Source organism: Rhopalosiphum padi, chromosome 1 (genome assembly GCF_020882245.1).
Source record: "Rhopalosiphum padi isolate XX-2018 chromosome 1, ASM2088224v1, whole genome shotgun sequence".
Taxonomy (NCBI): domain Eukaryota; kingdom Metazoa; phylum Arthropoda; class Insecta; order Hemiptera; family Aphididae; genus Rhopalosiphum; species Rhopalosiphum padi.
Window position 1 is genome coordinate 38089721 of NC_083597.1, and position 16063 is coordinate 38105783.

Below are 16063 nucleotides of genomic sequence, written 5' to 3' on the forward strand. Positions count from 1 at the left end.
TGTAATAATTAAACATAATATACTTTATTATTGATACTACAATGTTTATTCTTTATATGCCTGTATCTAATTTGTATAATAATTGTACACTGAAAAAAAACTTAGGAAATCTGAATTTATGTCTTGACACATGGACTGATTTTATTTTGCACTATGGTATAGTACACCACTTTCTGGCAGGTGTTTATACTAAATATAATTAAGCATCTCCTGGCACATTATCTATAATAATATATTATTTATATTAGAGTACAATAATTGGAACAAATGCAGTTTAGTTCCCACACAAATTTTTTTTTAATTCTTCCCCCCCCTAAATGTGTTATAAAGCACTGAATACAGAAGTATAATTCAAAATTCTTGCAAATCATTATTTTGGAAGTTATCTTTCCACGCACACGCAAAATGCTGTATACTTTTCTTTCCTACGTTTTAGTATTGAATTGTCAACTCTTATTAATTATATGTTATTTTATCTAATAATAATATTATTATCTCAAGTAGTTTTGATGAAAAGTTTAAATTATACAGTGTACTCTTGATTATCCGTTGTCTTCCGCAGAATCCTCTACATACCTATGTATACTATCCGTGTGTTCCTAAAGTCTTCAGATTAGTCAGCTGCTGGAATTAGCTGTTCTTAATTACAGCAGATGGCCAATTCGTTGGAGGGGAAGTAATCAAGCTGATTGACTAATGACTCTATGAGCAATCTGATATTTTACAGATGGACTGAAGTAAAACCCAATGGATTTGATAACAATTATTCACACAAAAATTAGTCATTGAATTTGACAATTATCATAAACCAAAATTAAGCTTAACATCTTGAATTCTCTGAAGTTCTTCTCGACTCTCTTAGTTTTGTCGTCAACTATAGGACTGCAATTGAAATCATAAAAATGACTTTAATTTTTGATGAAAATGTTTATATAAAACACTGATATAAACACTATGTTTATCGTTTGATCATTGTAAGGTATTAAATAAAACTATTTTATTTTTATAAAATTGGTTTGTCTACTTTTATATTTCTTAGATTTTTAAAACTAATAGCGTTAATAAATAATGAAATAGGTCTATAATTCTGAGGTAAACATTCATCACCAGATAATGGGATAGCACAGCTATTTTGAAGACTTAATTTATTTAATCATAAATATTATTAATTATTTTAATTTATATTTAACAATTATCAAGATATCCAATTCCTTATTGTTATATATTAATTATTCATTTATCAATTTCATTAGATTTTGATGAAGAAACATTATGTAAAAACATAACTTTACTGACCTATTAATATAAGATTTTGTTTCATTTAAAGAAAATCAAATAATTGTTATAGAAATACCTGAATGGTAAGCTTATTTACAACATAATTGTTCAAAGTTATTTAAAATTATTCATCTGTTTGAAATAACTAATACAAAATTGTAACGCATTAATATTATGGAATACCATTTAACATTTAATAACTATACCAACTTTTTTTTTAAATCCAATGATTCATTTAAACGATTGAGGTGGTTTAAACCAAATAACAAAATAAGTTTTGATAAATTATTATCCATTTTTTTATAATTCAAATGGAATGTTTGAATAAACATTTATAAAAACTTATACAATTATAAACAATCGACAATCTTGATTGAATATAATTGAAAACTGATATGATAAGGCAGTCAAAAGTATTAATCAACTTGTTACAACGCAATGCCCCCAAACTTCAATCAATCCACTAGATTAGGTGATGAATTTAGGCACACGATATGTATACAAAAAAAAATATATATCTTTATACACCATTATCGAACTTAATTAGGTTATGATAGCAGATTACTGACGTGAAATACAATACGTTTGTTAAATACATATTAATACTTTTAGTTTTAGGTAATTGTTAATACGTTTAATCCGTAATTTCAATTTGGTGGATTATCCGCGGAATTCGCTAACTATAGATGCCCTGCTACTCTATTCCGCGGATAATCAAGAGTGCACTATACTTTAATCATTATATTTAATGACTATCAAAAGGCAATAGAACTGATGTTTTATTTTTGTGAACAAATCCTTCATTTTCCAAACATTGATAACCCTTATAAAACAAATTAACACAATATCCCTCAGCAATGATTACGTGTATATCAGCACTCGTCATTACACTCCGCTCCACAAATAAAAAATATCCCTAGACTTGCCATGTAAAACCATCTCATTTAAGTCACAGGGTAAAAACTAAAATATGTATTAATAATAATTAATATTAATGCGAAAACGTAGGAGAGCAAAGTATACGGCGTTTAACGGCGTAATTTATGAATTAGACTTTTCTATTTAGAACTTTAACACACATTTAGGAGAGAAAAATCGAGTGGGAACTAAACACTGCATTTATATCCAATAGTTGTATACAATTAATTTGTATATTTACCTGTGTTGAATAATTTCTTTTTGAACACCAACATTAACTATTTATTTGGCAAATTAATAGATGGGTAAGCATTAGCATTCATTTTTTTTTTACAAAAACTCGAACAATCATTTGAGAACTGCAAAGCACAGATACATTTTTAGGAATTAACAGACATTGGATCCAGGTTTTCTAAACCATCTACCCTTTTATCTACAATCTGGAACAAGCTTTGACGTCTTTCCACCACTCCAAAGATTTGGAAATTGATGGCATACACATCTAATAAAAAACGGTTGTGGTAAACATTTTATTTTTTCACCTAATACAATGAAATGAGTAACATACGTTTGGATATATTCTCACATACAACACATTCAAATGCGTTCCTTCGGAGACATAATTACACGCAAAACTACGCAAAATGCAAGAATACTTATAATACAGTATTCTTTAAACTACTTGCTGACTAAAAGCAAAACGAACAATTGTTATGGTCAATGGCAGTTATAGACTTTAGAACCGTTTAGTAGATCATAACACTTTGAATGCTGTCTTCTGGTTTGAGGTTATGAGTGCTAATGTGCTATCATAACCTCAAACATAACTGGATTCCAAGTTTCCGTGCTAGCTTGATCTCGCCAGTCGCCGACAGGGCGATGTTCACAATTCGTAGATAGAAGCACATTATGCAAGTACAGAGATATATACTACACATATTGTTTAACATTACATACACATAGTATATATCCCTGTGGTTGCAATGGCCGACGAAGTCAGTTGTTGAGATGCGTTACTGCGCGCATACGCAAGATTACTCGTAGATTTGTTTGAGTTCACACCATAGACGTTATTAGTAAAAGGTTAATATTATTTTGTTGAATTAAAAAAAGCAGCGGACAAGCGTCAAAGCGGACTTTTACAATGAATAATAACCGATTTCTCACAAACATGGTAATCGAGTTCATCACGTGATATAGTGATTTCTAGTTTTAGACACCAGATTACCATTCTAATATTCTATACCGAAATTCCGATGAAACGAGTTTCACACAATCACCTCGAAGGCTTCTACAAACCGGAATCGAGTTACACTTAAAATGGCAACTAGTGAATCAATAAATAACTTAATTTTACTTACAAGTCACGATGACGATGTTGACTCCATGGCGGCTGACAAAATAATAAAATACGTTCTCAGTGTTCTCACGACTCGCAATTCGCATAGTCCTATCCTCACTTTTATTTTGTGGTTATGTGAAAATAAATAATAATCACGATCAGTGTAGCCAGATTTTAAATAACCAAAAATCGTACACAACATAAATTTTTGCGATTTGAGGTTAGTGTTCAAACTCTTAATTTTGGTTATCAGCTATAATTTCTTATCAAGAGGGCGAAGTATACCCATCACGGAATCCCACTGAAATTAAAACTTGACAACTTGTACGTTGCTCGTCAGCACCACGGCAGCAGTAATATAAGCTATTTATATTTTTTCATATACAAACCATAGAGATTACTCCATTATACAAATATACAATTAATTTCGTTGATTTTTTTTTTTTTTTATGATATATTCAATTCTTGACTGATTAACCTGAATTAAATAACAGCTATTAAATTTCAAATTTAATCAGAATTTTTTGTAGGTAATCTAAAATCAAATAATTATTGGGTAAAAATACTGATTTTTGTTTTATTTCCCCGATTATTGTAAAAATTAATGGGAATTTTCTATTTTTCTCTCATTTTTTATCAATAAACACCAAAGTACAAATCGAATTAATTTTTCTACTACTTACTTTTTTAATTTTACAATATATAATTCAACAAAAATTGTGTATTATGAAGGAATATATTACAGTTACAAATTTGAAATTGCTTCCATAATTCAATATTTTAAAGTAGTAACTTTTGACTTGGCAGTAGTTGGCATACAATAAAATAAATAAATGATGCTACAGGTTAAATCAGTTGGCATTTACTACACATAATGTTATTGACAAATATTTTAAAATAAAACAAATTAAGAATCACTTTATTGTCTTTATTACCTAGTATAAATTTAAAGCTGGTTTTACAGTTGACCATTTAAAATTTACGACAATCTAACAAAATATTTTTTATAGACCAAAATATGCTATTATTTAATTCTTATTATTTTATTAGAATAATAAGTATACACATATAACATAGCTTAATATATAAACATGATAATAAAAACAATTTAATCAATATAAAAATTATAACATAATAATTAGAAAAGTTTAAATAAATGCATTAACATTTAAATTTCAACAATAAGTTGCACAAATAAAATAATAATTAAAATTGTTTTGTTTAATACATTTTCTATATTAAGAGTATTATTAATATTTTTCATTTTTGTTTAGTCTTATTATTCTTGTTTTTATCCTTACCATCCTCACTAAACAAATAACAAAATAAGTTTTATTCAATCATGTAATTTATATATTAATATTATTATTATATTATTCTACCTACCTAGTATCAAAAGTTATAGGAGTTAAATTATCCCTTCCTGCGTTAAAATTACATAAATCTCTCAACAGTTTGATTAGCTTAATATCAGTTATAGTAGGTTTTAAAATCAGTTTTGGATCTTCAACAGTTCTCATAATTAAATCTTCAATCGCTGGTCGCAAAGCAACAATTGCAGCCGCGACTTTAACATCCATTCTTAGATATATCCTGTACAGAAAATAGGATTTCAAAACTTTAAATCACAATTTTTAAAGAATACATAGTTTTTAGTTTTACGAACCAATCATCCAATACAATACAACCATCAGTATAATCAACTTTATGAGCACCAAATAATAAAATGTGTATAGGACTCACCATACTTGTGTTCATACACATTACACTTATCTAAAATTATTTTTAAAACAGTAATAAATGTTAATTATATCCAAAAAATATATTTTAATCATCAATTATTTATAAATCAACATTTTTAAAAAGTATTTTACTTCCAATGATGAATTTAAAATATGAATGTATATATACTTAGTTTAAGTTAAGAATTAATTCCTACAGCTTACTTGTTGTTCAAATACAAAAAATGGTAACTGAAATCGATCACTTGATCCCACTACAGGACTATTTACAGAAGATTTACAAACAACAGCAAATTCCTGTGACTTTAAATTTACCTAAATAACATTATATAATGCATAATAAAGTAAACCATAAATATATTTTATCATATTTAAATATAATTTTACAAAAAGGTTTCTAAAATTAATTTTTGTAGTTTTTATTAGTTATAGATAAAATATTAATATCCTTCAACGCTTGTATTTAAACATATTACATAAATGTATCGTTGAAATAATATTTGTTTTCTTATTTTTAAATTTAATGTAACTTGTAAACAATAAAAATATTAATCATATTTAGAGTTACATAATTGAGATTGAAACTTTTGAGAAAAATAATTTTTCAGGATTATATAATTTATTATTATTTTATAATTAAGGTTACCTTTCGCTTTTCCTTATGAACATAAATATTAGGATAAAATGCCATTACAAGGAGTGCCGATAGCATATCTAACTGTGGCTCATCAGAGTTTGCAGTTTTACCAAAATCAAAATGTTCTGATTTAAAACAACATTTAGGAAAACCAAACTTCAAGAACTTATTTATTATTTGTTTCTAACAAAAAATAAATATAAATGCATATTAACATACATCCAAGAATACAAATTTATTAATTAAATATTATATTAAATTACTTTTATATTGTATGTTGCTTTTAATACAGACGTAGATAACCCATTTTCTCCAAAATCATTAATGTCATTTGTATAATAATCATATGTTGATTCACACTGCATAAATGCATTTAAAAAAGTCAACTGGTCTGAACAACGATTGCCAGAATAATAATGCTTTGCAGTGTTTTGGCCTTAACATATTATATTAAAATAAATAATATTGTTTTTTTAAATATGGCTAATTTTTGACATACCATAATCACCCAAGAATAAATCATAATTAGTTGTAGAACCAGCGGCTATTATACTTAATGATTCACCAAGCAATAGTATATTGCCCAAAATCATCATTCGCCCAAGCTGTGGTTCTACAGGCAAATCTGCCAAGATAAATCCAAGAGCCGTGAGGTTTCCATTCACATCAAGACATTTCATTTCTGGAAAAATGACAAAATAAATATCCTAAATCAATAGATAAATCAATTTATGAATAAATGATAAATTAAAATTATATTATATACCAATTTAATTTAGTTTACTTTTATTTATTATAAAATTGTCTGTACTTTTTAAGTATTTAACAAATTTACCTTTCAGCGTATCAATAACATGATACACAGATTTAGCAGGCGGTGGATCAATAGCTTTTTTTAAAAATGTATAAATATCACCCAAATTTAACAATTTTATAGTTAATCCAATTTTATTCAAAGAACAATGGTTTAGTTCTGGCAATATATTATCATCCATTTTGTTGTATCGTTCCTAAAAATACATATACCATTTATACAAGGATATTATAAATAATTTTACAATATCTATATATCCCACATAGAATATGTATACTACTTTTCAATCTCCATTTAAAGTCAACTTACCTTTGTGTATAAATTAAAACATATACCCTCTTGAACACGACCAGCACGTCCTCTTCTTTGTACCACATTTACTTTTGATGCCCAAATTGTGTCAAATTTAGTTACATTATTAATACATCTTACTATCTTAGATTTTCCATAATCAATAACAAACACAACATCATCAATAGTAATTGATGTTTCAGCAATATTTGTAGACAAAATAACCTAGAACACATAATTTGGTAAATAAATTGTATTATTAATAATCAAGTTCAAGTATTTAAAAATAAGAATACAAAATTAAATAAAAGTAAAAAATGTAACTAAGTTTACTGAAACAGAACCGACCAAACATATCCTTAAATCAACAATTTTTAAAACAGAACTATCAATAAGGTTTTATTAATATTTAACAATTTCATAATTAAAAAAAAAAAATAGTATAAATATCTACAAATAGAAATTTAAATTTTTTAAACAGAATTATAATTTGTTAAAAACTTAATTTATTAATTACATAACTTACTTTACGCTTTCCAGGTGGAACAGGCTTAAATACTTTATGTTGTTGTGCATGAGATAATGATGAATGAAGAAGCAAAATGGAACAGTTTTGAGCTAGATGAAATTTTTTTTTAAATTTTAAGTTAATGATTATTTATTTATTTCTATATGTACAAAGTATGTACACAATAAATTAAACAACAATTAATTGAATAACTGTCTCTTATACTTCTTAGTTCTTAGTAATTAACTATTGACAGTCAAATCACTCAAATATAAATAAAAATAAAAATATGTCAATATGTACATTAAAAATGCTTAATTACATCGTATTGGTAGGACAGGTAGATAATGTAAACAGCTCTTACACTCTGGTCATTATTTTATTCACAATTATTTAGTCAAACTTATACAAAAAAAGTTATTTACCAATCATTTCATTCTGTTGTAAATAATTATTGAGTTCTGAAATCCAAGCCCATCCAGGTAAAAATATTAATACAGCACCTTTTGTTTTTAAGTTATTTTCAATATGTTTTAACAGCAACTAAAATTATAATGATTATTAATTATTAGTCTTTAATAGTTTTAATTAATTACTAACTAAATTAATATAATTCTTACTTCAATAATTTTTAAATGTTGACTATCTTCACTGATCTTTGCAACTACTTCTCTAACTTTTCTAGGATAATTATCAGGAACTAATAAATTACAATTAACTGAGTTGTCTTTATTTTTTTTCTTAGTGCTCTTGATTTCTTCTAAAGGCGGCGTATAGTTTATCATTTCAACAATATCTTCTAAAAAAAAATCTACAACCAAAAAAAAAATAAAATTTAAAAAAGGTCATTGAAAAATCTCAACCATAGAACACACGCTTCACAGTTAAAAAGACCAGGCTTTTAGAATTTTGTTCATTGCTTCAAAAATACGAAATATTAATCTATCCCAACCTAGGTAACTTCTAAGTAGGTGATAAACTAAAATTAGATACAACTTCCAATTGTATAAAACTTGATGTCTGTACTATAGAAGGGATCAAAGTTAATTATCTACTAATATACAGTCTAAAACAGTGTTTCCTAACTAGTGTTCTGCGGAAACTAAGGGTTCCGACAGCTGGTACCAAGGGTTCCGTGGTGAGAAATTTTGGAAAATATAAATTAATTAATAATATTCTTGATACACATAAAAAAAATTATATGGGGGTTCCGCAAAACGTTCAAGCTCCTCCAAAGGTTCCGCGAGTAAAAGAAGTTGGGAAACACTGGTCTAAAGGACTGTGTGCATACTGTGATATAACCTTATATGTAATAATATTTATGTGAAAGTTTAATTTGTTTATATTAAGTATTAATAATTTGACAATTTTTATTTATTTAATAGCAATAAAAAAATGATTATTTCAATTTATCGAGTTTTAATTGATATATTTCAATACACGGTCAAAAACGACTATGTAACTTTCACCCCTCCCCTAGAATCCACTACATTTCATACAAAAATTAATAAATAAAACATTATTTAAACTGCAAAAGGTATATTATTTAATATATAACCTTAACCTTTTACAGGATAGCAATTTCCTTCCACATCAATAACTGGACAGTTGTTGAAATATTTACTGAATATATTTAAATTAGCATTTGCAGACATAAGAATAACTTTAAGATCTTGATATTTTTGCACCATGTCCTTTAGAATAATCAACAAAAGTTCACAGCCAGCACGCCGTTCATGTATCTCGTCCACAACAATATGTGTTATACCAAACAAACCAGTCTTTAATTTCCGTATCAAAATTTCTAAAGATGAAAAAACAAATTTACTTATATATTTTATTTGCATGCTTATATTAAGGGTACATATTATATTTAGTATAAAAAAAAACAAAATTGAAAATAGGTAGGTTGTTTTTTTTTTTTTAATTTAAAAATGTAAAATTAAAATTAAATTTCATTAATACTTAAATACATTTAAGTATATATTTTTAAAGTTGTAAGTGTATTTAATATTGATACCAAGATTAGAATATAATATACAACATGAATTATATAATTTACCAACTGTACAAAATAGAATTGCTCCAAAAGACTGTGGTACTATACTATCAAATCTAACTGTATATCCAACACTTTTTCCAATAGCTTCAGCTCTTTCAAAACTCACTCGGTTTGCAATAGAAATTGCAGATACCTTTCTTGGTTGAGTGCATACAATATTACAATATGCTCCTTTATTTGTGTGAATAAACTCTTCAAGTATGAATTGACAAACCTAATTTTTTAACAATTATATGAAAGCGATATTGAAAATTTGAAGACATTAAGTTAACTGACCTGAGTGGTTTTTCCACAACCAGTGCCACCATGTACAATAACTACAGCATTGTCTCTAATTATATCCAAAATAGAATCCTTTTTTTTAAATATTGGCAAATTAGATCGGTCTTTTATCCTTTTTTGAAATGTAATTGAATGTTGTTTTTTTTCATCAAATTCTTTCTTCATTTTATAACTAATCTCAGATAAAGGTTTCTATGAGTAAAATTTAAAATGTTACTAATTAACATGTTAAAAATATCTCTGGTACTTATCAACAATTTAAAAAAATGCTTCATAAAAATCAGCAGGATTAACAGCACTTACGGGATTACAAATCTTAACAGCTAACCACGGATTCCAATTTGACGCAGGAGGACACCATAGTACCACTTTAGAAGCATTAAAATGATTTAATGGTTTAAATGGTTCAATAACTTTGTCAAGAAGCAATTCTGTTTTATTTAAAATATCGGCATAATCCTAATATAATTGATAATGAATAAACATTTCAAAATACATTAAATTTGAATAAAATTAAAATTTAATAATAATATACTTGGTTTTTATCAATTATTGGTTTAATATTAAGATCTTCTAACAAACTATATATATCCTTCACCAGTTTTTCATTAACATTGACAACATTAAACGAATTATGGATACAATTTAGTCTATCTTTTTTCACTTGATCACCTGAGTAACGTTCAATTAACCCCAATGTACATAAATTATTGACTAAAGTAACTTCACATTGTTGCATAACTTTTTTCTTTGATTTTCCAGTTTCACGTGTAGAGATAGCTAAATTGAAAAATTATTTGATAAAACATTATAACTTAAGTATATTTAAATAATTTATTTTACTTTCATTCAGTTTTTCAATAAACATTGACATACAAACAACAAAATTCCTAAAAAAAATTAATATATGATCAAACATTTATGTATAAAAAAGAAAAATTAGTTATAAGTTAATTTACCTTCCAATAGTTTCAATATTTACTTTAAAATTTGCTTTATCATTAGATTTAACAAATTCTTTTAATCTCTCGTAAGCGGTATCGACTGTCCAATTACCACAAACAACTGACTCCAAATTATTTAACTATGAAGAAAACATATTTTTGGATTCATATAATATTATGTTTAATACTTCTAATCCTTGTATTTATCTTAGCACAACACATTGTTAATTACCTGATATTTATATTTTTATATTTACTTACCTTTTTAATTTTGGTTGAATCTATTTTAGAGTCATCGTTCTTTATTTTATTTTTTTTCTAATTAAATAAATAAATATCAGTAAATAAAAACAAAATAAACTTAGCAAATAAAGAACTATTATTTTTAATACCTTTGGAATAATTGGAATTTCATTTTGACGTGCTAAATATAATACAATATCTTCTAACGCTTTTTTTCGAGCCATTTCTTCATTTTCTGCATTTCCAACACCAATATATGTGTAATTTGGTACTCTAATTTCAAATTTTACATTTTGATCTTGTATACTACCTAATAAATCAATAGTTATTTTATAATTTATCAAAAATGTTAAACATTTAATTCAAAAATACTTATATAAAATAATTCTATCTAATATTCTAATAATCAATATTATAAATTACATTGAGTTCTATCACTTCTATCACTATCAATAAATTTAAAAAAAAGTTTAGTAATAGTTAAATAAAGTAGCTACTGTCTATTAGTAGTTTTATTCCTTAAATTCACAATTTAAAATATTAAAACATAAACCTGGAAGAATTGACAATTTTATACTGATAATAGATTTTAATATTATATATCCAGGGGAAAATTAGCTGAACTTTGATTTGTAGTAAAATAAGCAATGCAGCTAAGGTCAAAGTAATGCTACAGCAGTTTTCACTTTAATTATGATATCACATAGAAAATAAAAGAGTTAATTGACGTATTTGAAAATCATAAACTTTGGGTCACTTTAATAATATTCTATGATAAAAACAATTTTTTATAAATACTTTAATTGTACATCTCAAACTATAGTATCACTTTTTTTACATATCAAACAATTTGAAAATATTAATTATTCCAAAAAATCACATAATCAAAAGTATCGCTGTCTCAAATGCAAGTTATGTTACTTTGTAGGAGGTACCTACTTTTATTTAGTGTTTGGCACTTAGATGTAATTTTACTTTTTTATTTTATAACATACACGGGATAAACCTTTTAAACATAGTATATGTATACTTATGTATATATAGATGGATAATTACAAAAACCGACATTAAGGTAATGAATATTGGTAGAATCACTTTAATTTACATTAGGTACTTATCACAGTAAAACCTCTATTAATGGACACCTCTCAATAGTGGACATTTTATAATTCCCCATGGCTGTCCACTATATAGAGGTTTCACTGTAGTTATTATAAAAGAAAACTTCCGTATAATAATCATTAAACAGATTTGAAACAATTATGGTTATTTAGAGGTGATCATTAACAGAAGTAAATTACTTTCATTTGACCGTTATAAAACTTTAAAAAGCATGTAATACTTTGTGGAGCAGCATTAAAGTCAAAATCATTTATAAACAATATTGCTAATTTGATTTTACAATCTTTTATAGTTTATTATTTTTTTATTGTTGTTATATTTTCATAATTTAAGCCTGTGCGCTCACATTTTCTCTCAGTTAAAGTTAAATGTTTTTATTTAATCGCCAAATACCATACACTTTGAAATACTTTTAACTGATTGATAAATTAAAAATTTTAAAAATAATTTAGCACTTTTATTTAGAACACCTTTATGCACCAGCCTTATAAAGGTATTCATGTATTTTTCAAATAACACTTAAATTTTACAAGATCAAAAGAACACGTCAACTCAATCATACAGAAGAGACTGTTAACAAAAATCGTACAGTACATACCCAATAACCAACCATTTATAATAAAAATAATAATAATATAGTATATTATGTGTATTTCGAAATACCGGTTATTTTGTACTGAGGTTTCAAGTTGTTTTTTGAACACCATTTCATAAAGATTTCATACAGCTTGGCTACTTTTGAAGGATGAGCAGAAGTTGTACTTCCAGTGGATAGTTTTTCCATGGCAGATTGCAAGTCCATTATATTGTAGGTACAATAGGTATTCGGTCAAAAATACAAAACTGCGATCGAACCAATGGACGATACTGAAATAAACCGATCACAATATAAAATTACGAACCTTTTATATTTTTATAATGGAAATATTTCACAAATAACGTATTTCCTTCAATCCATGGACAGTGGTTGGGTGAAATCACTGAAATCAAAACAAATCGGTCGCAAAACGCCACACCGACGGATAATGTAATAACATTAATAACACGTATTTTTGGCACCAACTAATGCAGTATGCACCATGTAGGGAATAGGGATTTACGCACAAAACGAATAGATATAGTAACATTTTTTAAACTATATATAATATGATATAAGCATTATAAACACGTCATACAGGTACCAACATACTGATGTAATTTAATGATTTCCAAGCGAAATATACATTTTTTTATTTTAAAATAATATTTACAATCTGTAATCTGTATACATATTTTAATACAATAAGTAAATTTTGAAGACTTAAAGTAATACTACAGGACTTGTGAACTTGAGTGAAGGGGGCGTCCAGTGACACCATTTCAAAGCACGCGAAATATATCAATATTTTTAGATAATATTATACAAAATATTAAATTGTTTCATCGTTGGGGTTTAGGTTTAAGAAAAATAATAATTTTAGAATGGCAGAAAAAACTGAAATGAAGGTGATGTCGCGTTTCAGGTTTGTCAACTAACGCCAATGTCCGATACCGGTAAAATGTCAATGTTTATATTTATACAATGCAAACTCGACGCAGTATAATAGATGATACGTGATATACCAAATTTTATTATTATAATTTATTTATAAATAAATTATTTGGAAACTCACAGTCACAGAATACGGAATATAATACGGGTTACAAGTTACGACTTACGGCTGATTTACGGCCGCTTACGGGAACTGGTGTTTTAAACAATAGTCTTCTTTTCATCATTAATATTTATCGACTGTTTGACGTTTTGAGTTTTGTTCCTAAATCCGGTATAAATGCATATAAAAAAAATATGGTCAGCCGAACGGCGGTGACGACAACAGCCGTCTATTGTATCAAAAACAGTGCGTTCGCATTTCAAGTGCTACGAAGTTATTACTATTATTATTACCTTTAAATTTAAATAATAGGTACACTAGGTGATAAATTTTACTTTGTTTTGTTGGAATCAGATTTTTAAATAAAATTTGTTTTTTTAAATTATGTACAATTTAATATTTATAAAACACTCTTTTGTTATGCCATAAATCATAATGCTCACTTGAGTTGTTAATGCTATTTTCAAAAATCTATTTCCAAAAAAGCAGAAAAAATTATCAACTTTTGAACAATATTTTACTTGAGTGTGTACGATTATTAATGACTTTGTAGCATTTGAAATACGAAAGATTTTTACAAAAATGTATATTAGGTATATAGTCCCCTATATAATTCTGGTATTCGGAAAAAAAGCCTCGTACCAACTAAATACATTATTCGTTATTACTTATTTTATTATGATTTACATAATTAAATAGAATCATTACATTTATCTATGTAACACTTCTTTAATATATCTAAAAGTATAGCTGCAGTCTGCATTTAATATTGTTGATAATTGCCATTTGTCATTTGTACCTACATAATTTAAAAAATGTTAAAGGATAATATTACCATTAGCTATAGAAAATAAAATAGTTATATTGTAATTGAATAAAATATTATATAGACTTAATACTTATGTACTTTATATTTGGTCAAAAACTCAAAACAACTTAAAAAAAACGCTCTTAAAAATCTGTGCAGTTTACATTTAATGAAGTTTAAGAAGGGGTAAATTCACAAGAATTTGATCTGTCACAGACAACGTCATGCAAGATCAGCTAGTATATAATAATTATTTATATATAGTTCTATAATATATTTTACAGGCGATGGCAGAGTTTTAGACAGTAGACACGTACATTACACGTGTACTGTACTTATTCTGTTGTAGCAAGATTTTATGCTTCATCTACATTTTCACCGAGGCGACGCTAACACAAGAGTGTGGATGTAGCATATTGCAGGTTTTTTCTTAGGTTTAATCTAACCTAAAGATATATTTTTTTAAATTTTTTGTTTAAATTGTTATTATTTATGTTCATTATAATAGAACTACACTGTATTTAATCAGAAACAATGTTTCAAATTTTGAAAATACATACAAAAATATTGTCAGATTTTGTGATGATAATATAATTGACATTCCTGTTGGCTGTTACTAGATAAAGAAGAATTTCTATAAAAATAGACTTCTCAAGTTATACACACATAACTAAACTATAACACAAAAAAAGATAAAATAAGACAATTGTATTACATTACATTAGATAATATAATTTCTGCTTTAAATATCAGTTTCGATCAAGTGCCAATCGATATAATTAGAAACCTGGACACATTTAATCTAGAAATTAAATTATTAAAAACAAAAATTGATCTACTAAAACATACTGCTGATTTACCAAATTACGAAAAAATTAATGTTGAACAATGGATCAAATGACTATAACTGAACCTAGTGAACCTTGCAGTAAGTTGTAACTTGTAAGTTTTTAAAATCCAATGTTGCCTTTTTTATGAATATATGAATATATTTATTTATGTTTTTTGAACTGTTTCTTTTTGTAACTTCGCATAAAATTAATACTGTAGAAAGATTTATGAATTTGTTCTAAACACGACTATGGTGGATGCTCGACTCAAAGTGCCTATATTATTCATAATATATATACTTATTATATTTAAGTTCCGCTTAAAGTGATCACTGGTTTATAGAATCAACCGTTTTTTAGAATCAAAATTGAAAATCCCAAACCAGTTCTTATGTTACTAATGTTAAATTACCTAACCTTTTATTATAGAATCATCAAGTACCGTATAATTGAATCATGTTTAAGAACATTCTTATCGTTTTAATGGTATTTTAAACTTTCACTAAAAAGAAACAAGTATTATTTTGAAAAAGTTATTGTTATATTTCATTACTTGTTTTAATACTCTACTCCTTTCAATCGCTCTCGTACAGTAATATTAAATATTA

The 16063-nt window shown here is 26.3% G+C and overlaps 1 protein-coding gene and 1 long non-coding RNA gene across 6 annotated transcripts; both read right to left on the reverse strand.

The window, feature by feature from the left end:
- Positions 1 to 6: 6 nt before the first annotated feature.
- On the reverse strand, positions 7 to 3584 carry LOC132917128 (uncharacterized). 3 transcript variants are annotated; one of them, XR_009660245.1, is made up of 4 exons: positions 2765 to 3547; positions 2622 to 2698; positions 2438 to 2555; positions 10 to 222 (listed from the first exon to the last, which is right to left on the reverse strand). It is a non-coding gene; the product is annotated as an uncharacterized LOC132917128 (long non-coding RNA). The 3 variants fall into 3 exon arrangements; XR_009660246.1 differs by lacking the exon at positions 2765 to 3547 and adding an exon at positions 3558 to 3584 and having other exon boundaries at positions 7 to 222; positions 2438 to 2698; XR_009660244.1 differs by having other exon boundaries at positions 8 to 222; positions 2438 to 2698.
- Positions 3585 to 4445: 861 nt separating this feature from the next.
- LOC132931768 (dosage compensation regulator-like) lies at positions 4446 to 13306 on the reverse strand. Of its 3 annotated transcripts, XM_060997753.1 has the most exons (23): positions 13117 to 13306; positions 12847 to 13050; positions 11211 to 11371; positions 11080 to 11136; positions 10834 to 10958; positions 10718 to 10764; positions 10410 to 10654; positions 10178 to 10333; positions 9869 to 10066; positions 9593 to 9806; positions 9095 to 9334; positions 8151 to 8341; positions 7956 to 8073; positions 7549 to 7640; positions 7041 to 7247; positions 6753 to 6927; positions 6417 to 6599; positions 6181 to 6353; positions 5927 to 6100; positions 5485 to 5595; positions 5205 to 5311; positions 4925 to 5131; positions 4446 to 4847 (listed from the first exon to the last, which is right to left on the reverse strand). In XM_060997753.1, the coding sequence occupies exons 2-23, from the start codon at positions 12983 to 12985 to the stop codon at positions 4799 to 4801; spliced, it is 3369 nt and encodes a 1122-aa protein (XP_060853736.1). In that variant the 5' UTR covers positions 12986 to 13050; positions 13117 to 13306; the 3' UTR covers positions 4446 to 4798. The 3 variants fall into 3 exon arrangements, with proteins under 3 accessions (XP_060853736.1, XP_060853737.1, XP_060853735.1); XM_060997754.1 differs by having other exon boundaries at positions 11211 to 11367; positions 12847 to 13306; XM_060997752.1 differs by having other exon boundaries at positions 12847 to 13306.
- Between the last annotated feature and the right edge of the window lie 2757 nt (positions 13307 to 16063).

Excerpts from the sequence above, each read along its gene's own strand:
- LOC132931768 (XM_060997753.1), bottom strand. The coding sequence starts at position 12,985 with ATGGACTTGCAATCTGCCATGGAAAAACTATCCACTGGAAGTACAACT. Across the intron at positions 7,248-7,548 it reads TTCCACCTGGAAAGCGTAAA|GTTATTTTGTCTACAAATAT; the intron begins GTAAGTTATGTA and ends TATGTGTTCTAG. Across the intron at positions 5,596-5,926 it reads TTCATAAGGAAAAGCGAAAG|GTAAATTTAAAGTCACAGGA; the intron begins GTAACCTTAATT and ends AATGTTATTTAG.